A 23,699-nucleotide genomic window follows, 5' to 3' on the forward strand; every position below is an offset into this window, starting at 1 on the left:
ATAAAAAAGTTAGGCGCACCAGTGCAACCAAGGCAAAAAAGTTTGTTTGGAGCCCTGAACCTCCGTTCATCTTCGGAACACAATTTAAGATAGTGTTGCATGATATACCGGTACTAGAAAAGTATTGCGATAACTAGGGCTAGACAATAATTCAATGTCAATATATATAGCGATATAATTTTTTTCAATAACGGTGATATGATTTTTAAACACATTTCCGATATTTCGATATGACTGACGTTCATGGCGCAGCCATCAGAAAGAGCAGAACACGATTGGCTTTCTTGCGTGATGACGTACACCACGGACACGCAGCCAGTGCTCAGCAGTAGTAGGCTGACCAACGCGGCTCGTTTTAGCTACAAAAAGAGTTTCCCTGACCGCAACACAAATGTGACTGAACGAGCTTCCACAAGTAAGGAGAAATAAATAGTTGATAAGAGAAGAAAGACTAACTTTCTTTAGTGGCGTGGAAGTGGTTCGTCTATCTAAAGCACTATTCGCACGGGATAATTATCTAGGGACCTCTGTGATTTAGAAATGACTCCCCCACATCTGAGTTTTGCGTGGCGCATTCGCACGGGATAATGTCAAGACTGATGATGTCAAGACTTCGTTATAGCTGTATGAAATCATAAACAGGCATCGATATCGTTTTGATTATTTTACAGTAGCCTAATAAATAAATATAATTTCGTTCAGTTAGTGAACAGACGCCATGAACTGATCTCAGACCAGCGGTAGGAATCAGATTTCATTTATCACGAGTGAGAAGCTGACAATATACGGCGGAAGATTCAGTTTCAAAACTAAATGTAAAAGCGCCTATTTAAACAAGATTGTCATTGTACTGTACTGTTCTGTTCTGTTTTTCATTAAGAACAGTATTGATGTTAATATTAAACACACCATTCAATCAGATTACTCTCAAATTGATACTCATTCTAAAGTGAAAGTATAATCCGCGTGGGCGGATACAAACGAAGGCTACGTTCTTTCGTTTATAGAAAAACCCGTGACGTCATCTATGTTTAAACTATGGTTAACGGATGTCACACTATGGCCTGCACGTGCGTTCGTTTCGTTTCGGCTCATACTCTCATTCACTGTAACGTTAGACTGTTAAAGCCTTGTCGGAGATTTCGCCGCATTGTGTGACAGGAGTCAGGATCATGGACACGTTACACACACCAGGCAAGTGCACTGCAGAGGGGAGGGCTTTGAGCCCCTTTTTGAAAATTAATCAAAAGTGCCCCCCTCAACATTCATCATTACTATATTGTGGCGAATGAAACAGATTTTGAATTATAATTAATATAACAACGTGTACAAAACAGTAACAAATGGCGGAAAAGCCATTTATCTTGTCTCTGTCAGTCTGAAATGTCGTTGTCATAACGCGTTGCTATGGGTAGCGTGTGTTCTGCTCGACCCCATCACTCAGTATATTTGCCAGAGGACGCGAATGAGAACCCTCTGCAGTGAGAGAAGATCTGTCTCTTTGCGCAGCGCGCGCACGTCTCACAGCGCGCAAATATTGAGTTCTTTCAAGTCTTGCGTTTGAACGGATAAACTCACACAAAAAGTATGTCAACATGTCGATCTTGATGAGTATCCATCAGACAGTCTGTAAGTTATATGCCTTAAGAGAACTTTATACAGTTGAGAAAGACGATGCATATCTCTGTATTAGGTCTTAAAGGGGCAGTAGCCTTTACTGCTGTCTGTCAAACAAAAGATAAGGACTCACTCACTGCTCTTTATTGAATAGCTGGTTATAGCTACTTAATTAATTGAATTCATAAAAACAACTTTTTGCTTTTTAATATTAAAATGCACTAGTCTATATCACCAGATGCGTTGGTCTGGCAAGAAGTGCAAGCCACTTCTGAGACACAGATAGCTGCGTGTTCTGAGTTAACACAATCGAGCGTAAAAATAAGAAACATATCACGGGAAAATACTAAAACGGGAAGACAGCGGGAAAAGAGCTAAAATACGTGAGAAACCCGGAAAAAAAGGGAGGGTTGACAGCTTTGAGTCAATGACAGCTAGCTGGTGGTTGGACCCTTTTCTTAAAGAATGCACCTGAAATTTATGCAATAAACATGTTTTTGACAAATATTTCAATTTGTTTGTGGTCTATAAAGCCTGCAATCAGCCTACACGCCCGAAGGCACGGCTTGAAGACCCAGTCAGTGATGTCACCATATGCCAATTTGTTTAAATTCATACCTACGTAATCACCATCACCAAAAATTTACTTTTTTTTTTTATTAAAATTTGAAGAAAAAAAAAATATATAGACCTACCTACCGACCCTTTTTAAAAAACATTTTTACTGTTACTGCAAACCAAAATATTTTTAAGGATGGCCTTAGCACATTGCAACCACAGTATAAAATAAAATTCTTATTATATTATTTATATATATATATTAATTATGATTGATTTCACATATGTGTTTTGAGGATAAGTATATACGAGTATATAGAACATGATTCATCTAGTTTTATCCCGCAAGCAAATTTCTTCAGGTTACTGGTATTCATTTACTTTTCAGCGTCAGCTTTAACAATAATGCCTGACATTATTGACTATAATTAATTGTATAAAAAAATCAAAAAATGTAAACACAAAATTCTAAAGCCTATTTAAGGAAGCTTGCACTGAACACACACTCCACCTTACCATTCATTAAATACTTCCTTGATCATGATAAGCAAAGCTTCCTTCCCTATGAGAACTCCCTCAACCCAAGAAAGACAGGTCATAATTCCAATGACATAATGCTATAGAGGCTGTCTTTTGAGGAAGGGCCCCTGTACAAGGGAGGAACCATGTGTCACAAACTCAAGGGGATACAAAGGCTTCTTGGTACTGTAGATTGGATACTATGAGTCACAGGCTTTTTTAACTACAGCAGCTTTCCATGTTTAAGACCAAGTCCAACATCATCTACTTACAAGTGCATAGTTACTAGCCAGCAAAGAGGCAGTGTGTACGATAGCTTGGAATTATGTTTCCTTTAATTAGTTTAGTGCACACACACAGCCCAGCTGATCACTACTCTGATACTCTGTCTCTCTCCCTCAGAGTTTTTGCTATGTCGAGTCGGTCACTCACGTCATTGCCAAATCATACTGTGCTGCAGCTGCAATGAATATGTTAGTTATCGTCAACATGCATAATGACTAAATTGCTCTATCGGCATATGCAAAAGACAGTACCATGACATTTATTGTCTATAAAATATAAACAATGTCCAGTTTAGGATCAAGAGTTCCCTAGTAGTAGTAGGTTCTAGTGTCAACAGGAACAAAAAACTCAAGAATATCATAAAGCACTTTCATAATCAGAAATTTGAGGCTTCAGATATAATGTCAATAGCCTATGATCAATATTAGCTGCCACACCAATGCAAAGAATAACATGTGCACTTCATCCTGGTCTTAGTTTATTGGCAGTTATTTATGTGCTTCACAAACCCCAAGATGAGTTTCTGATAACATAAGAAGACTATCAGAAAAGTTCATCTGCAAGTTTCCACGCTAAGATAAATAATTATCTAATGTTTTTACGAATGCTTTGCTGGCTGCAACATTCCAGCATAATGTGACTATGGATCAAGGATATGACAGCAAAGATCAATCATTAAAAACTATGAATGCAGTGACTTTAAAAAAAAAAAAAATTTAATGCATGTTTGAATAAATGTTTTTTTATGACATCCTCCATTTAAATGTTTATTTTCAAAAAATGAATTGGTGTAGAAATATGACTATGTAATGTTGATAATTGCAATTTTTGATAATTAAAAAGTTTTTAAAAAACTCTTTAATTTGGCTTAAAATATTGTGATTCATATTATATTATGGGTTCAGTATTGCTAGGGATGCACGATATTGGATTTTTGCCGATATGCTGACATTTTTCAGCTCATTTTGGCCGATGTCGATATATGTTAATTGTTTTTACATTGTTTGGAAACGCCATCATTTTGAGCAAAACCTTTTTTTTCATTCTGGTTTCAGATTATTGCGATATTGAATCGTAATCGAATCGAATTGTGAAATGTGTCAATAATACCCAGCCCTAATATAATTGTATTTTCAGTTATTGAGGCAGAGAGTTTAAAAGCATAGGGAAGAGCCTTTCTAAGCTTTTTTGTGTATTTTATTTCAATTTAACTCTTTTTTTTAATGACAAAAAAAGTTTTTCAGTTATCAAAACACAAAACTTTTTTTTGTTTTATTTAAAAAAAATTACATCATCAAATTGTGATCAGCTCATGAGATCAGACAAATTTTGTACACATGGAGTCATAGAATGTGATTATCATCCAATACCGATCTGAGGCCAATTGATCGGAGCATCGTAACAGTGTCATTTGTTTCTCGACATATGTTTTCAACAGTAGGCCTATGTTTCTCATAACGAAAAATGCACAGGGATGTTTAGAATCACTTGATAAAGTAGAAGGGTTACTTCAGCGATTAGCATATGGCTTTCTATCAGTAGAAACCCTGGAGTATATTCAAATGATCGTGCTCCCCCCTCTCAAATCCCCCTGAGACGAGAGATTTATGCATTTTATTTCTGGAAAAATTACTCTGGTGACGCAAATATTCATCACGATGCATGTAATCTGACTCCTGCTGCGTTTGTGCTGACACTCCTCAGCGGCTAAATCACAATATATTGAACCAAGCCTGCAGTCTCCCTCTCAGATACTGAACCTTTCACGCCTTTTGATATCATGACTGTACTTCCTGCGCTCTACTGCGCAACTCTGGTCCCAAAATCTCTACTGCGCAGACTCTGTCTTAAGATGTCAGCGCCACGCAGGCCGCCTGAAAGCTTTAAATCTGGCAAGCGGAAACAGACAATGTTGAGTCGTCCATCTTTTTTTACGGTCTATGTATTGAACAGAAAATTTCAGTTTTTAATTGTAGTGTCTGTTCTCTAACTGAACTGATTTTATGAAGATGAACGCAGTGATTGGAAAGTAAAAGTGATTCAGTAGTAAAAGTGATTCACTTTGGAAGTGATTCACTCCCAAAGTGGTGGCTTTGGGAGTGGCCTCACAAGGCAGAGAAGCATTCTGGGAATTGTAGTCTTTCATCCCCATGAGACAAAAAGACATTTTCTGTCTTTTCTCAATTCTCAGTCTAGAAAGCACCAAATTCAAAAATAATTTCACATTTTAAATACATGACCCAGTTTAAATACAGATTCATCTTCCCAGTGCTGAAGTACCTCTTTAACTGACAGATGAGCAGCGCCAATCTGCCATATACTAGGGCTGGGCGATAAATCGATTTTATGAATTAATTCGAGTTTTTAGTTTACGACGATTTTTGTGAATGAAAATCGGTTTTCTCTTTCAAATCCGCTGACGCTCCCCTCTGGGCTCCCGTAATGGCTCAGCCCTCCCCGCGCGCGTTTGCCACAGAGGTACACAAACAACAAGGATCGCGTCTAACAACATACCGTGTCATTCGTAATTGGTTCAGTTTTTCACAGAACAATTAACAATACCCCGCTGCAAAGTGTGTTTGAAGTCTGAACGGAACCGCGGTAGGCGCTATACTCATTTAAAGCTGCGCTGACACGAACGCAGCGCGAGCTCACACACGGGCCAATCTCGTGACAGACACGATACACAGCGCTGGTGATCCAGTGAGAGAGCGTTTAAATTCACCACAGAATTAATACCATCGCTACTGTGATCTAGTGGAAGCGGTCGGTGCACAATTCTGTTATAAACCACAGATATCAGCTCTAACAGAGCTGAGCGAAGGTCAGGGGTTTCTCTCACAAATCACCAACATTTACCACGATTGTACTGTAGTAAAACCACATGGATTTAATGTTGTTGTTGTCATTATTTATCTCAGGATTCGTACAACCTTTGGAGATTGAAATTCAAGCACTTTCCAATGGTTTTCAAGAGCTTCACACTTATTTCCAGCACTTCAAAGCTCTAGATATCCGATTGTAATGTTATTTTTAATGTGATGGTTTGTAAAACTAAAAGTTTAAAGGGGTCTTGTGAAAGAAATAGTCGAATGTTTTTTTTAGTTTATTTTTTTTAAATGTGTAATCCATTTTGTAGCATTTTTATTTAAAAAAAGATATGAAATGCCCACCACTATAACCAGCAGAAGAGCACTTATTGATTTATTAGCGATTTCCACTCCCTAATGTATGGAGAAAAGTACGAAGTCACAGTCTCAGGAAAAACTAAACTTTTCTTCAAATTGTGACTAAATTACAGTAAAGTAAAGAGCTCCTTTAATAATCACTGAAGCTGTCGATCAGTTCAGTGTGAGACTATTGAAGAACAATGCTAATCTATATTTAATAAGAGCATTAGGCTACATTTAAATTTTCCCTATACTTTTTTTGCACATTACTGTTGTTAATAAAAGTTAATTTTATCTGCATATCAATTCATAAACCTTTGATATGTATACTGTATATTGCAAAAGATATGGTGCCCATTTATACTGTGGAATAGTCGGGGGTTATTCACATGCGGAAAGTTTTGCACCCCAGGTGGCACTTCTACCAAGCCGCAAATATTTAATTTTACCTAAACAAAATAAAGTTAAAACTTGTTTTGAACAATTTCTTTTTCATCTGCAGACTGATTTTAAGTAGGAGGGGGAAAAAATCGTTTTAAATCGTAAATCGAATTTTTGGTGAAAAAATCGGGGATTTTTTTTTTGGGCCATATCGCCCAGCCCTACCATATACATAACATTATAATGAGAATATTTAATTGCCTGTGTTTCACGCTGTTCTGGGAAGAGCGCATCGACAACAGGAGTAACACTTGCTGGTTAGTGTATGTAACTTAGTTCAAGTTCACTTGCATTTGCATCCTTTTATGCAGATACAAGTAATAATGTTATGCTTAGGGTGTGTATCTCAGACATCTGATTAATCTCATATAGGATGTGTCATATGGGCTTCAGTTTACTGGCGCTCATTTACTCTTCAACTTTACCTATTTTTCAAGTCATATTTTGATCTTATGTCAAATACACACAGCCATAGTACATGGTATTATGATGTTATACTAAAACTAAGATTAAAACAATGGAAAAACCCTTAAGCTGTAGAAAAAAACTAAAACATCTTTAGTACGCAGAACAATGTAAGTTGCCATTTGTTTAATTGCACCTTTGAATGATTACGTAATTGTAGCATCAAAGAAATCGTAGAAATTCAATTGTTGTGCAACCTATCTCAAAATGAAAAAATGGTCAAAAATGCCCATCCCTACAAGGGACTAAACACACAGTGCAGCTTATCTGAGTAGTCCAGAGAGTCAGTCAGCTCTGCTTGCTTACTGACTGCTTAACGACCCAGAGAGAACAGTCAGCTCCTTGTGTTTCACTGTGATTTCTTTATCGACCCTGCAACCACAAACACCACAGATGCACACTACTGGCATATCAAAATTCAAATCTATGTCTTAAAACATTAACAAACATAAACAGTTTGGAGTCACCAACAATCACATGCAAAGTTTCCAGAAACTGCTTTTTAGAAGTAACTGTAAGAATCAATACATCTTTGGCGAGGAGTCCGAGGACAACCGCAAGAATTTCCCAAGTATTAAGGTCATGTAGAGGAGATACCTGCATCATGTGCATAAACATGAACTCATAAGTCATTAATGCAAATGTGTCTTTCTCTGACTCATAAACTCTAGGGATTGACAGTAAGGAGAGAGGTTCAGTCCTTCCTTGTCCGATCGGGTCAGTAGCTGCATTTACAGATTAATGGACCCAAATAATCTGTAATCGTAACCGGACTAGTAGAAAAAAATTGCACAAAAAAGTCACAAAGTAACCACATCAATCGGAATGAATTGGCCAGATCTGATTAAAATTTCATTTAGATTGTAAAGGGTGGTTTATTCCTTTGGTAATCTGATAGAAGGGTAAACACTTGATCAGACTGAAAACCAAAATTGGAGAGTACTGCGCATGTGCAATGACATAGAAATAGCGTAATGACGTATGACATGTAGAACAAGCTGTTCTTCCTGTTAAATAAAGCGTCATAAATAATTGTCCCGTCATTCTGAAATTCTCTTTCCACTCATCTGCTCCGTAAATTAGCACATCAACCCGATTCCCTTTATTTCACGTTCATGTAAATACTACATTAGGATTCATCAATCTGAATTAATTAATTCAGATAGAAGCAAAAAGTGTCCATGTAATCGTAGCTACTGTTGCATGTATGCCGTCAATTAATGTGTTTTAGAATTTAAAAAGAGCTACACAATAGAATATGACATAAGGATTGTCTGTTAAAGCTACATTGTGTAACTTTTTTAGTTTATTCTTAGCTAAAAACACTTAGTTCTTTCAAAAATATATGTGCTCATTAAGGTATATTTACTTCTTTCAAGTAATAAAGTATTCTCGTAAGTTTATAATATGCCATTGAAAATACATACGGGTGAGGGGTTCGAATGCTGTTCGCCATATTGCCCCTCCTTCTTGAAAGTACATTCGACAAAGAGAGACATACCCATAAATTCAAGCTTCGCCTTTCCCATTTAACACTCGATGGCACAGTGTCGAATGTGAAGAGGGGGATTGCCATGTTAATCTTGGACTAAATCAGCCACCGTAGGAGTTAAAACTAAATCCGAATTGAGAGGAACAGAAACTATTATTCACTGGATGGTCATATACCTTTACACCACTAGATGGGGGAAATATCACAGTGTAGCTCTAAGTTCTCTTACAATTGCGTTCATTTATTTAAAGTAAAATTAAACCTACAGGCATGTGTGAAATGCACTGTAAAAATATTTGGGCAATGGGCATACTTACTCTCATTTAGCACAAATAAAATAAAATAAATTGACGCTAATTGCATTATATACATCACTTAGGAATAAAAGCTACAGAATGTTTCAACTTTCAATGATTTAAAAAAAAAACAACTTCGAGAAATACATACAGTACTTGTTAATACAATGCATATTTAGAGAAGCATTTTTGTAGTAAATTTATTTTAATATAAAACACATTACAACACATTTCTGCCAAATTAACTGGAAAATCTTTTTTTATAGCAATTAATTTGCATATTGACCTATATCGCAATGCAAGGCTGTTAGAGAAATTGACAGCAGGGGAAAATGGGGTAGAGAGATAAACAAATGAAGACAGCAGTCTCTCTTTCTTATTTGCCCTGAGGTCAATGAATCATTAGCCAGGTGTCTGTCTTGGCAGCTCAGGTAAAGTCTTAATGGCAGGTTAGCAGATCAGGAGAAGGTAAACGAGCAAGTGTAATGACTAGAAACATATCAGTGCATTCTTTTAACTGAAGAGGTGATGGTTGCCTAATGGTTTGGATCTGTGCTGCACTGTTGCCACCACACAAAGTAAAAACACAAGGGGTAAATCAGATCACAGATCTTAAATCAAATGCAAGTTAACCACGCAGAAAAGAGACTGCTCCCAAATATACTGTAGTCCATTTCTGCTTAATAAAAGAAAGGACATTTGAAAGATTTCTTTACCACCAAATGTTTGTACTTCCTTATGATACAAATTTTAGGTTACACATTTACTTCTCTGTTGGCATGTTTCATATTTATGCTAATGAAGGTTAAAACCAATAAAAGGAAAAAAGTGAATCATAAGATATAAATGACTAACTGCATGGGAATCCAACTAGAGTGTTTTCACCACTGAAGTCTGAGACTAAGTTGGAGAACAACAGAACAGAACAAGAACAAGAGAGAAGAACGAACGATAGCAAGTTTGTTTGCACTACTGGTCACATTCATTCCTTGGGTTTTAATCATCAAGAGTTCAAAGTTCAGTTATTCTGACACTAAAATGAGTTCAGGAGTGCTGTGGTATTTGCTGAAAGGGAATAAATCTGAACACAACGGGTAAAAATGACTCCAGCAAAAGTGTATGTTTGTGTCTCTGCAAGAGGAAAGAAAAAAACAACTTCACCAGAGCACAAAAGTTTATATAGATTTATAGAAATGTTGCTTTAGCAGCTAAATGCTATAGACTTTATGGAGTAAAAGTATTTAATCTGTGATATTGTAGTTAACTAAAATCAAAACCATTTATACAAATAAAAAAAATAAAAAATAAAAATGTCATTACTATTTTTTGTTTGTTTTTTATATTAAATGTATTTTACATTAGTTGCTAAAGCAGCATTTCTCATTTTCATTTAGTCTAACCTGATGCAGTACAAACAACTACAAATATATGGGCATATTTAAAATGTAATAATAATAATAACATTAATAATCATAAAATGAAAAAACCAACAAACAAAATTACTACAACTTAAGATGAAATTAAAATAGAAAAATAAAAACAATTCAAATATTTATAAAAACTATAATAGAATCTCAATCATGCTAAAAAAATAATACTGCTGAATTATAAACCATTAGCCTTTCCAGGTAAAAAAAGTTTGCAAGATGGGCTTTTATACTTCGTTTAACAATTTGTTACAATAGAATGATGAATCTCACATATTGTCTGCAATAAAAGTAATACACAATGAGTAGCTGAAAGCACCTACACCTAAAACAACCAAATACTAAGCTAACACCTGTTAAAAGTTAAACAATATCAAACCCAACCATTATTACTTTTTTCTCTTAAATATGACAAATACAGCAACAACATCTTGCACAAATGTTTAAAAGGCTTTTATATGAATGCCACACTACAAAAAGACTAAAATGAGCAGCTTGCATTCCTGCCGCCAAATGCTGTTGCCATAATCATATTCATAAGAGACTGTTGTCAACCATACATTACGTCTGTATTGCATTTATAAGTCGACTTTGACCACATGATTATACATGTTTTGGGTTGAAATTATGCACCATACTTACTAGCTAAAACAGCCAAGCTTTAAGTACTTAACGTTAAGCTACACAGCAACATGGTAATTTTAAAGTCTGGTGTTCATCCCTTGTGACAACAAAGATATTACCGGTTTTACTGTACCATAGCAGGTAAAAAGCACTTATAACAGCACAAGCAAAACCACAATAGAATCGTTTTACTAGCTCATACCAAGAAGATGACCTACAAATACCTAACCAGCTGTTAATCACAACTTATTCAAGTTTAGTTCAATGCAGCTCCCTCTTTCTCACTTTACATATGAGTAACGTTATGTGTCACGGTACACATTCCCACGCAGTGATGTGTCAATTTAAACACACACACGCACACACACACACACACACATACTGGGCAATGAACAGTTAAGGGCACTGAACGGTTAAGTGCACTAACCGTTAACGTTATTCTGGGTGATTAATGTCAAGAGGGATAACACAAAATTAACCACATTTTGTCGCGTCCATAGGGTCCATTTTGTGGTCTATATGGAGTACGCATATTTTCTTTCACTGGCAGCTATGCTTCTCGTCTCATCTGGTATGAGTTTCACCGTTAACCGCACGGAGAGCTCGCAACGGGTCAGATTTGATTTGACGCCGTCCGTTAAGATCGCGAGCCGAGCGGCAAACGAATGCTGACGTCGCCACACAGTGCGATTCGACCGATAAAAACTGAGGAAAAAATACTTACGCGAGCGAGTGCTGTTTTCCGCTTCGTCCTCCGCCGTAACCTGTCTATCCTCAAACAGCGAATCAGAAATTTGTCAACCTTTCCCTTCGTCCCGCAGCCATCTTTCTCCTCAGAACCCACGGACACACCCACGCGCACGGGACGCTGTGACGTTACATTGGAGGGTGGCGGCCACGGCGAGAAGTATGTTGTTTTGCTTGGAGCGCCACCGCAGGCGAAAATGGGGAATTTATATCACGTCGACGTTGCGTTTGGGTGCCAGACACTGACACGGCACGTTATGCTGGCACGAAATTTTACCTCCCTAGGCTAGTTACAAAGCAAACCAACTAAAACAAGATTAATTCATTCAAAATACTTTAAAGATAGTAAAGCAGCCTAAAGACTACCATGCTATATGATATGTTACCTATAGCCTAGGCTACTTCATTATAGATTTTTTTATAGAATAATAAGATAGCTAATCATTGCCTATGTTTCTAAGTCCAAAATAGATAAGAGTTTGACCTATTTAATATAGCTATTTACTTGATAGCTATATTATTTTGGAAGTAGCCTACTAAAAACTATTTTCCATTCCGTTACCGCTCCTCGGCTACCCTATTCTTATCCCTAGAGTTTTCAGAAATTGCTGAGCCAGGAGGAAACTGCTTACCTCCTCTGGAGAAATGTTGTCATGGCAATGAGCATCACATAGTACCTGTGTTATATGGGTGGGGTTGCTTGTTGTTATGACACGGCTATGTGGTCAAACAATGGTTGTTTCCTTCATCTGTCTTGTAAAATTGTTATAAACTCACTTGGCCTACCTTAATTTTTTTTGTTGTAAATACTAAACATGAACACAAATCGCTGGTCAAGGCTTTTTGCATGGCAACGCAAGATCAAGAATGCTGATGAGGATGAGAATAAGGGACAGGAATCAAGTAAGACGAAGAAAGAGGAGACACCAAAAATAAAGTGAGTTTTATTTCAAATATTTATTGTCACATTTGTTATGGTCATTTTGTAATGTAAAAACTTTATAAAGTTTAAATCTGACTCAAACCATACTTCCAACCTTACTGTTCTTTGTTATTTTAAGGGGTTTGGATTAAAAAACGTAGGCAGTGCTATAAAGACACTAACACAAAATGTTCTATATCTCTCTCAGCTGGAAGGAATGGGTAGTTGATCCATCTGAAGAGTTTTACTATACATGGTTGCAAATTATGATACTCCCTATCTGCTACAACTGGGTCATCATAATATGCCGGTAGGAAAACATTGAGTGAGGTTTGACTACTTTATGTGGAACTGCACCAATTTATGCATATACGCTTTAATTACTTATTTAATTTTTACATTTTGATAAGAACAATATTTTTAAAGAAAATTGTAATTGTGAAATGAAGATGAAATGAATGAAATGAAGAAAGTTTAGTTCTATAAGTTATTCCAAACATGCAGTTATAATTTAGATTTCAAGTATTATAGCTAATTTGTTAAGAAATCATTATGCTTGTGTACTGGGAGAACTAAAGTTAAACAATCTATATATGTTGTTGAAAGGACATGTTTCTATACAATTGAAGAGGCATATTTGGCAACATGGCTCACCTTGGATTATATCTGTGACTTGGTTTTTGTGCTTGACACGGTCATTGGGTTTCGCACAGGTAAGTGTGCATCGTAAGTGCAGCCATCTTATTTAACTTTGAATTTAATTTAGAATTCTTGTTTCAATATTGATTTCACCATTGATTAAAGGCACAATATGTAAGATTTTTAGATTAAAATCTAAAAACCACTAGAACAATGTTATATATTTTGTTGACCTGAGTACATAATCCCAAACAAAATAAAAAAAAAATAAACAAACAAACAAAACAAAAAAAATCAGCTGTTTTACGTGTCCTTGCGTTGCCTGTCAATGACGTAATATCCATGCAACCCTTGATTTACATAGAAACAATGCCAACACCAAAGAAGCAAGTTTGGACTTACATTTATCAGTTTGAAATGAATCATAGCACAACACTGTTAGTCTTGTTGTTTAAATTGCTTGTTTTCTTGATTCACCACGAATGGAGTTTTTACCATGCCTCAGAGACAACACTATTTTGTCAAGTGGCTATCACAGCATAATTAACTTTCTCCATCGTGCAATATATTTTCAAATTAATTGCATTTCATTTAGCAACAGTCATTTAGTCACACAGTTTTTATATTATATTCTAATTTCGGTCTAGATTACTGCAAAGTGCAACAAGTCTCTCATATTAAAAAAGGCACAGCCTGAAATTTTTAAGTACAATTGACATAGATGTTTAAGTTATTCCAACTTAGATTATGTGAAACTTAAAAAATGAGTTACATCTTGTATGATTTATAAAAAAAAGTTGATAATTTCTTAACTTATTTTGATGAGTTAAAACAGTGTAAAAACATATGTTGTCATAACTTATTGAACATATACTTTTTTATAGTGTAGTGGTGAAACTTACATACTGTGCCTTTGATATAAATAAAATAAAATGTAAAATATGAATGATTTTTTTGTAATTTTTTTTGTAATTTTTTTAAAACATCAAATTGTTTTAAAATCTTTTTGTTGTCATTGCATAAATGTTCCCCAGATTGCCACAATGGCCCTCTGGAAAACCTAGACACTCTTTTAAAAAAGGCTTTCTCTTTACAGGTTTTCTGGAGCAGGGTATCCTAGTGCGAGACTTGTCCCTTTTGAAAATGCGTTACCTACGCTCCTCTCGATTCAAATGGGACATTGTCTCTCTGTTACCCACTGATCTGCTCTATCTGAAACTGGGGATCCATACGCCTCTAGTCCGGATCAACCGCTTCATGCGCACGGGCCGCATGAACGAGGCCTTGGACCGCATGGAAACGCGCACAGCCTATCCGAACACCTTCCGTGTCGCCAAACTCATGCTGTATATCTTCGTGCTCATCCACTGGAACGCCTGCATCTACTTCTCCCTGTCTAATTACATAGGCTTTGGTGCGGATCCCTGGGTCTATCCCAACATCTCCGACCCGGAGTTTGCTTCCACGAGACGCCAGTACTTCTACTGCTTCTGGTTTTCCACTCTCATCCTCACCACAGTAGGTGACACTCCCACGCCCGAATGTGAAGAAGAGTATCTATTTCTGATCGCAGACATGTTGATCGCAGTGCTGGTGTTTGCATCCGTCGTGGGGAGCATGGGGGACGTGATATCAAGCTTGCGCAATCGTGACAACGTGTTTTTTCCCAATCACGAGCTGGTGAAGGGTTACCTGCGCAGCCGGCGCATTAGCAAAGAACTGCAGAAACGCGTCAACGACTGGTACCAGCATCTGCACATCAACAAGTGGGTCTTCCTATTATAGTCTGTCAGCCCAAACAGCATAATACACCAATTATTATAGTTCACTCAACTAGTATACTCTGCGTTTAAAAGTTTACGGTCAACAGGGCCAATTTATGCACAGGATAGACACATGATATACATGCGATATCTAATGCTATAACATTGTAAGACAATTTAAAAAATATATTGCATGATTTTTATATAATGCGTAAATAAAAGTATTTACGTTGCTGCTGATAATCTGGATCACATTAAAGCGTTAGTTCACCCCAAAATGAAATTTCTTTCATTAATGACTCACCCTAATGTCGTTCCACACCCGTAAGACCTCCGTTCATCCTCGGAACACAGTTTAAGATATTTTAGATTTAGGCCGAGGGCTTTCTGTCCTTTGAATGTAAGTGTATGCACACTTGCTGTCCACGTCCAGAAGGTAATGAAAACATCATCAAAGTTGTCCATATGTGACATCAGTTGGTTAGTTAGACTCTTTTGAAGCGTCGACAATACATTTTAGTCCAAATATAACAAAAACTACAAATTTATTCAGCATTGTCTTCTCTTCCGTGTTCCTCAAATAAAGATTCAAACGGTTGTGAATTAGCAGATTGATTCATGATTCGCATCGCCAATGCCACGTGATTTCAGCATTTTGCAAGTTTGACACACGGTCCAAATCATGATTCAGGGCATTTGAATCTTTATTTGAGGAACACGGAGGAGAAGACAATGCTGAATAAAGTCTTAGTTTTTTTATTTATGTCATTAATGAAAGAAATTTCATTTTTGGGTGAACTAACCCTTTAAACTAATTAAGTATAGTTTGTTTTGTGGTGGTCATAGTCTGACAAATACACCCTTAAAATAAAGGTGCCAGGAAGAACCAAAAATGGGCTCACTTCACGTTGGTGATGCCATAAAAGAACCATTTTTGGTTCCCCAAAGAACCGTTTTGTGAAAGGTTCTTTAAAGAACCATTTTTTCCCCAAGCATTTTATAGTCTAAAGAACCTTTTTGCACTACATAGATCCTTTTGTGCAATGGAATGGTTCTTTTGATATTAAAGGTTCTTCAAGGAAACATACACCCTGCCAAAGAACCATTTAAGAACCTTTATTTGAGTGTACAGTGCCCTCCACTAATATTGGCACTAAATATGAGCAAAGGCGGCTGTGAAAATAAATCTGCATTGTTTAGTCATACTTTTACCCAGTTGTTCCCAAGTTTTGTTTTATTTTTTTATGTTTGTTTCCACCCAAATTATGTGTCTGGAACAGGAAGATCACACGGGAAAATGAGATTCTTCAACATCTCCCAATCACACTTCAGACAGCAACTGCCGTGAGCGTTCATCTGCCCACTCTGTCTAAAGTCACCATCTTTCAGAACTGTGAGAAAAGTCTGTTGGAGCAGCTGGTACTTAAACTCACCCCACAGGTTAGAAAACAGGTGGCTCACCTAGGGGCCCGTTCTTCATACTTGGATTACTCACATATCTGGATTTTACTGTTGACGATTGTTAGGTCCTTCAAAGCTTATTTGAATTGCTGTCATAGCAACAGGTCTGTAAGCTCAAACTTGCTTGAGAGCAGGCTTTCATGTAAAAATAAATTGCATCTTTTTAAGCTGAGGTGATACTTAAAGTCTGTCGCAGCCACTGCTACTTTCCTACAAAAGTACCTTATTGAACCAGGAACTAATAATGAATTAAAAACTAAGCTAATTTGAAAATAATATTATAATGTTTTGTAGTCTATAATAAAATATACAGGTCCTTCAAAATAAATTAGCATATTGTGATAAAGTTAATTATTTTCCATAATGTAATGATAAAAATTAAACTTTCATATATTTTAGATTCATTGCACACCAACTGAAATATTTCAGGTCTTTTATTGTTTTAATACTGATGATTTTGGCATACAGCTCATAAAAACCCAAAATCTCAAAAAATTAGCATATCATGAAAAAGTTCTCTAAACGAGCTATTAACCTAATCATCTGAATCAACTAATTAACTCTAAACACCTGCAAAAGATTCCTGAGGCTTTTAAAAACTCCAAATCTGGTTCATTACTCAAAACCGCAAACATGGGTAAGACTGTCGACCTGACTGCTGTCCAGAAGGCCATCATTGACGCCCTCAAGAGAGAGGGTAAGACACAGAAAGAAATTTCTGAACGAATAGGCTGTTCCCAGGGTGCTGTATCAAGGCACCTCAGTGGGAAGTCTGTGGGAAGGAAAAAGTGTGGCAAAAAACTGCTTCACAACGAGAAGAGGGGACCAGACCCTGAGGAAGATTGTGAAGAAGGACCGATTCCAGACCTTGGGGGACCTGCGGAAGCAGTGGACTGAGTCTGGAGTAGAAACATCCAGAGCCACAGTGCACAGGCGTGTGCAGGAAATGGGCTACAGGTGCCGCATTCCCCAGGTCAAGCCACTTTTGGGCTACAGAGAAGCAGCACTGGACTGTTGCTCAGTGGTCCAAAGTACTTTTTTCAGATGAAAGCAAATTTTGCATGTCATTCGGAAATCAAGGTGCCAGAGTCTGGAGGAAGATTGGGGAGAAGGAAATGCCAAAATGCCTGAAGTCCAGTGTCAAATACCCACAGTCAGTGATGGTCTGGGGTGCCATGTCAGCTGCTGGTGTTGGTCCACTGTGTTTTATCAAGGGTAGGGTCAATGCAGCTATCTATCAGGAGATTTTGGAGCACTTCATGCTTCCATCTGCTGAAAAGCTTTATGGAGATGAAGATTTCATTTTTCAGCACGACCTGACACCTGCTCACACTGCCAAAACCACTGGTTAATGGTTTACTGACCATGGTATTACTGTGCTCAATTGGCCTGCCAACTCTCCTGACCTGAACCCCATAGAGAATCTGTGGGATATTGTGAAAAGAAAGTTGAGAGACGCAAGACCCAACACTCTGGATGAGCTCAAGGCCGCTATCGAAGCATCCTGGGCCTCCATAACACCTCAGCTGTGCCACAGGCTGATTGCCTCCATGCCACGCCGCATTGAAGCAGTCATTTCTGCAAAAGGATTCCCGACCAAGTATTGAGTGCATAACTGAACATAATTATTTGAAGGTTGACTGTTTTTGTATTATAAACACTTTTCTTTTATTGGTCAGATGAAACATGCTAATTTTTTGAGAAAGGAATTTTGTGTTTTCATGAGCTGTGTGCCAAAATCATCAGTATTAAAACAATAAAAGACCTGAAATATTTCAGTTGGTGTGCAATGAATCTAAAATCTATGAAAGTTTAATTTGTATCATTACATTATGGAAAATAATGAACTTTATCACAATATGCTAATTTTTTGAGAAGGACCTGTACACAGATAGTTTTACTCATAGAGAGGTTTATTCAGGAGGAAATAATTACCTAATAATTGTATTGAAGTCTTACACACGATGTACAGTTAGTCTAAGCTGCGCATTCATTTGAATGGTGACAGCTATTATGGGAGTGGCTTGATGCAGCACAGAGATGCAGATGACTTAGTAAAAAAAAATGCTGCTGTGCTGTCAAACTTTAATGGTAAAATTAAACATTGAAATAAAAATGTAAAGCCTGTACAAATAATAGAAATCTTGAAAAATTGGAAATAATTGGGAATCATGTAGCAAGCACTAGAAATGTAATTTGTGTATTATATTAATTGATGGGTTTTTAAAATGAGGATGTCATTACTTTTCTGTCTTGCTGCCAGCCAATCGCTGCATTGCTGATCGTAGTTTTGAGTATCAATACATCTGGGGCCTATATTGCACAACCCTAAAGGCACACTCACACCAAGAATGATAACAAAGGATAACCGTATATAAGCGAATAAATTAAGCTATATGGTCACGAAGATATCCCGGCTTAATCCCTTATCCTAGTTTTGTGCAATAGGTCCCTGGGCTGAGTACAGCCCCCCAAAAACGCTTCGAAACTTTTTTTTTAAACGGAAACGGTCATGCATTGATTGAACACCCTGTTTCTGATGATGAAAAGGCCATCCTTTGTGTTCTTTTGGTAAAAAATTCAGAGCAAGATGAAATCTGTATAAATATCCTATAAAACTATAAAACCTTTACGACAAATACGTCTTCTAATATCTTCAATTGTTGCCTATACCAAGCTGCAGTGGACACATTTGTAAACGACTTTAGTCGGACTCATTGTGCGAGCTGTCTCCTTAATACCACGTGGTTTATGTTGCTGCTGATTGGGCTGAAATTTTCGACACACCCACTAAACAAGGAAAAAATTATCTCAAAACCCGTTGCACACCGTTTCCAGGAAAAAATGTTTTTCAAACTGGAAACTGTAACAAAATGTTGCACACCGGTTTGAGCTTGAACGTGCCCCTACGGCCAATAAACATAGAACATGCTTAAATCTCAGACAATTTAAAGGGTTAGTTCACCCAAAAAGGACATTTCTGTCATTAATTACTCACCCTTGTGTCGTTCCATATCCATAAGACCTTCTTTCATCTTTGGAACAAATTAAGAGATTTTTAATGAATTCAAATGACTCCTGAAACTACAACGTTATTAACTATTTCAAGGCCCAGAAAGGTACTGCAACGTTTTATTAACTATTTCAAGGCCCAGAAAGGTAGTAAAGACATCATTAAAATAGTCCATGGGACTATAGAATTGTACCACTGTAGTCCCATGGACTATTTTATCAATGTTTTTACTATCTATCTGGGCCTTGAAAGTGGTAATAACTTTGTATAGACATTGGGTCGACTCATTCATCAACATGAGGTCAGAGATCTCTCGGATTTCATCAAAAATATCTTAATTTGTGTTCCGAAAGGTCTTACAGATTTGGAACTAGGGTGAGTTGACACAAATTACATTTTTTTGGGTGAACTAACCCGTTACTCCATATATTTTAATCAAAGCCACAAATTCGGAGGTCAGAGATCAGCTCTCACTATTAGAAGATCTGGCATCTGTCAAATCATCTCAGATGAGGTATGAAGAATGGACCCCTGGACAAGAAAAAGTCTAACATTAGAGTCAGTTAAACCGAGTCTTGCATGTTATTTGACCTCAGCAATATTTTTTATGTTTGCTGTTATCATTACTGTATACTTAGCTAGTAAATCTATCCTTCTTAGGTGTATAGCCCGGGAGAGTACGTATGTAAAAAGGGGGATGTAGGTCATGAGATGTACATCATTAAAGAGGGAAAGCTGGCAGTGGTTGCAGATGATGGAGTCACTCAGTTTGCTGTTCTGGGGGATGGAAACTTCTTTGGAGAAATCAGTATCCTGAATATCAAAGGTATGAAATGCTAAAGACCAGAACAGTATTCGCTACATTCAGCATAATCATATTCGTTATAATTAGTATTGACTAAAATAATAACCTATATCCATCAACATGGTGGTGGGTTCAATTTTGATAATTTTCTTTTACAACATCAACCACAAAATAAAGTGCTCTCACTTTTCTTTGAAGGCTTAGAAATAATAAGTAATTTGTTTCTTCTGTGTATGATATTTAGGCTGAGATTATACATTCTTGTGATCATGCTTCTGTTTTCCATACAAGAAATGTGGATTGTTATTTATACAACAAAAATAATCCATATGAGATTATATATATATAGACAGTCATATACATACACTGTAAAAAAATATTTAGAAAAAAAGTTACCTGGTTGCCTTAAAATTCATTGAAATTTAAATTTTGAGTTAATACAATGAACATTTTTTTGAGATTCGACAACCTTTATTAAAAGATTATTAAAAGATTTTGTAAGCATATTGGGTTATTGTGTGTGTTTTGTTTCTGATGATACAGTGAAACATGCCAAATGGTGCTGTTTTCATGATTTATCAAATTTTTTATGTGGTTCAGATACAAAAATATTTTGAGTTTCTATTTATTAAACTTATTTTCTTCATTGTATCAACTCACATTTTTTATTTCAATAAACTTAAAATTTTAAGGCAACCAGGTTCCTTACTTTTTTTAACTTTAGCCAACAAAAACTAACAATTTATTTGTTTATTTGTATTGATTATAATTTTTTTTTTACAGTGTAGTCTTCTGAATCCATACAATAACATTTGTTTAACACTGAAAATTCAAACACCTCAAAACACATCAAACACTTTCAAACACCATAATAGTGAGTAAATTATTGTAAAATATAATTTTTTTGTGAACCCTTTAACTGATTTCTCAACCGCATGGTAGACCTTACATTGAATGTGAAAACTTCAGTCAATTGAAGCAGATGAGACAAAATTCTTCTATAGCTCTATTGCTCCACCGCCTGTCTGATTTTGGCATGGAGGGATGGGATTTTCAGTTTTCAGGTGGCAGCATCAGTTTGCGCATTTTAGCCGATCACAAAAGAATGAAGTTGCACTGCAAAAAATGCTTTTCCTTACTTAGTATTTTTGTCTTGTTTCTAGTCCAAACAACTAAAAATTCTTAAAACAAGTAGACAAGCAAAAGTTGTCTTGTTTTGCAAAATAATCTGCCAGTGGGGTAAGCAAAATAATCTTAAAACAAGATTATTTTACTTACCCCACTGGCAGATTATTTATCTTATTTTAAGAAAAAAAAACTCTTAATTTTGAGTTATTTTTCCCCAAAAGACAATCATTTTTACTTGTCAAATGTTTCTTAATGTAAGAATTTTTCAAAATTTTGACTGGAAACAAGACAAAAATACTAAGTAAAATCATTTTTTGTAGTGTGCTGATCAGTCATCAAACAATAGGGTCAAACATGATATCAGTTAAGGGAATCAAACCATAATGATGTAGTTAGTAGGGTGGAATCTAAACAATAAAAATATGGCAAAATAAAAGAAAAAATACATAAACACCTGTTTGCCATAATTTTCCAAAAGTATGACCATACGGTTGATATGTCTGTAAAGGGTTAAATATGTATACAGAAGAAAAGCAAATTTAGCTTTATTAAAACATGAATCACTATAAATAACACATATTCATCACAACTCAAATGAATGCACAGGTAACAAATCAGGAAACAGACGAACGGCCAACATTCGCAGCATTGGTTACTCAGATCTGTTCAGCCTATCGAAAGAGGACCTGACTGAAACACTTCTTGAGTACCCTGCTGCCAAGCGCCTGTTGGAGGAGAAGGGTCGTCAGATCCTGACAAAGATGGGGATGCTGGAAGAGACCGATGAAGTAGAGGGAGAGGTGGAGAAAACGGAGGACAAGGTGACCCGTTTAGATGCCTGCCTAGAAACGCTGCAGACCAAACTGGCACGCCTGATAGCTGAACTGGAGTCTAGTGCCCGCAAAATGATGCACAGAGTGGAACAACTGGAACTGCAGACAGAAGGATGGGAAGGCTTTGTGGCCGAGGGTGCACAGGGGGAAATAGAAGAGTGGGGTAAAGTAAAAGAGAGGGAGATTGGGGATGGGGAAGGAGAAGGAGAAGGTGAAAGAGAAGGAGAGAAGGAAGATGAAGAGGAGTCAGTGGTTGAAGGAGAGAGAGGAGAGGGCGATGGAGGAGAGGAGCGCCTGGGTGAAAAGAAGAAAGTAGGAGGAAATGAGATAAGTGAAAAAGAGAAAGAAGAGAGAGAGGAAGAGTTGATAAAAACAGAAACCCATCAGGATCAGAAAAGAGATGAAAATTAGGTAGGAAATAATATGTAAAATACCGTTCAAAGGTGTGGGGTCAGAAAGATTAAAAAAACATTTATTCAGCAAGGGTACATTAAAAGTGATAATAAAGACATTTATAGTGTTATTTTGAACTTTAAATTCCTCAAAGAATCCTTTGTTACAGTTTTTACCAAAATATTACACAGCATCTGTTTTTAACATTGATAATAATAGATTGATAATAAGAAATATTTATTCTTGGGCAGCAAATCAGCAAATTAGAATGAATTCTGAAGGATCATGTGACACTGAATAATGATGCTGAAAATTTAGCTTTGCCAACACAGGAATAAATTACATTTTAAAATATATTTAAATAGAAAACAGTTATTCAACAGCAATATTGTTCAAAAGTAGCAATATTACTATTTTCACTATTTTTCAGATCAAATAACTGAGCATAATATACTTCTTTCAAAAGCATTAAATTAAAATGACCCCAAACCGTTAAATGGTAGTGGATATCATTGTACCATAATATGCATCTAATAAATTTATGGCATGTAGATACAAAATAATATGTACCATTATGTGTATATGTTTTATGTGAAACATTAAAGGAAAGTTTATTAAAATTTGAGAGCATTGTTTTTAATTTAAAAAAGAGAAATTAATATACTAAAACTGCAAATGCAAACATCTAGAAATCAAAGCTACATTATATGATCCCACTAATAGCGTTGCTTAGCTCAATTCAGACGCTAGGTGGCAGCACATACTCCAGTTTCACAGTTATATTGCTCAAAACATGAAACTAGAGGTCTTCAGTTTGGAAGTAAATGTCTCATACAGTTTTTAAAGGAATTGAGCAGCTCAAGATCCATCTTAAATACTTCAAAAAAGAGGATTTATTCTGGTCGGTGCACTTAAGTAACTGTACGGCCCACCCAAACAGTCCTCTGGTCCACCTTACATGTCAGCCTGGTTCTCATGGTGTGAAATTTCCTACCAGTGTTCATTATTTGTTAGGTTTATAAAAATGTAGGAAATCTGGTGTATTCAGTGTTGATCTGGGTTCAATGCTGTTTATCTTTGCTCAGTGTGCTTCTGGAATTG

The 23,699-nt window shown here is 36.5% G+C and overlaps 2 protein-coding genes across 3 annotated transcripts in view; one reads left to right on the plus strand and one right to left on the minus strand.

Annotated features, from left to right (window-relative positions):
* The window catches only part of fhip1b (FHF complex subunit HOOK interacting protein 1B), a 34,782-nt gene extending 23,007 nt beyond the window's left edge, over positions 1 to 11,775 (minus strand). For both annotated transcript variants that reach the window (XM_067444064.1, XM_067444063.1), the window contains exon 1: positions 11,619 to 11,775. The gene's annotated coding sequence lies outside the window, so the exon portion shown is untranslated. The remainder of the gene's footprint in view (positions 1 to 11,618) is intronic.
* A 287-nt stretch (positions 11,776 to 12,062) lies between these two features.
* cnga4 (cyclic nucleotide gated channel subunit alpha 4) lies at positions 12,063 to 23,070 on the plus strand. The gene is made up of 7 exons (XM_067445060.1): positions 12,063 to 12,578; positions 12,772 to 12,873; positions 13,170 to 13,276; positions 14,299 to 14,968; positions 16,246 to 16,405; positions 20,100 to 20,265; positions 21,979 to 23,070. The coding sequence occupies exons 1-7, from the start codon at positions 12,457 to 12,459 to the stop codon at positions 22,614 to 22,616; spliced, it is 1,965 nt and encodes a 654-aa protein (XP_067301161.1). The 5' UTR covers positions 12,063 to 12,456; the 3' UTR covers positions 22,617 to 23,070.
* Positions 23,071 to 23,699: the final 629 nt, after the last annotated feature.

Source organism: Pseudorasbora parva, chromosome 5, assembly GCF_024679245.1.
Source record: "Pseudorasbora parva isolate DD20220531a chromosome 5, ASM2467924v1, whole genome shotgun sequence".
Lineage (NCBI taxonomy): Eukaryota > Metazoa > Chordata > Actinopteri > Cypriniformes > Gobionidae > Pseudorasbora > Pseudorasbora parva.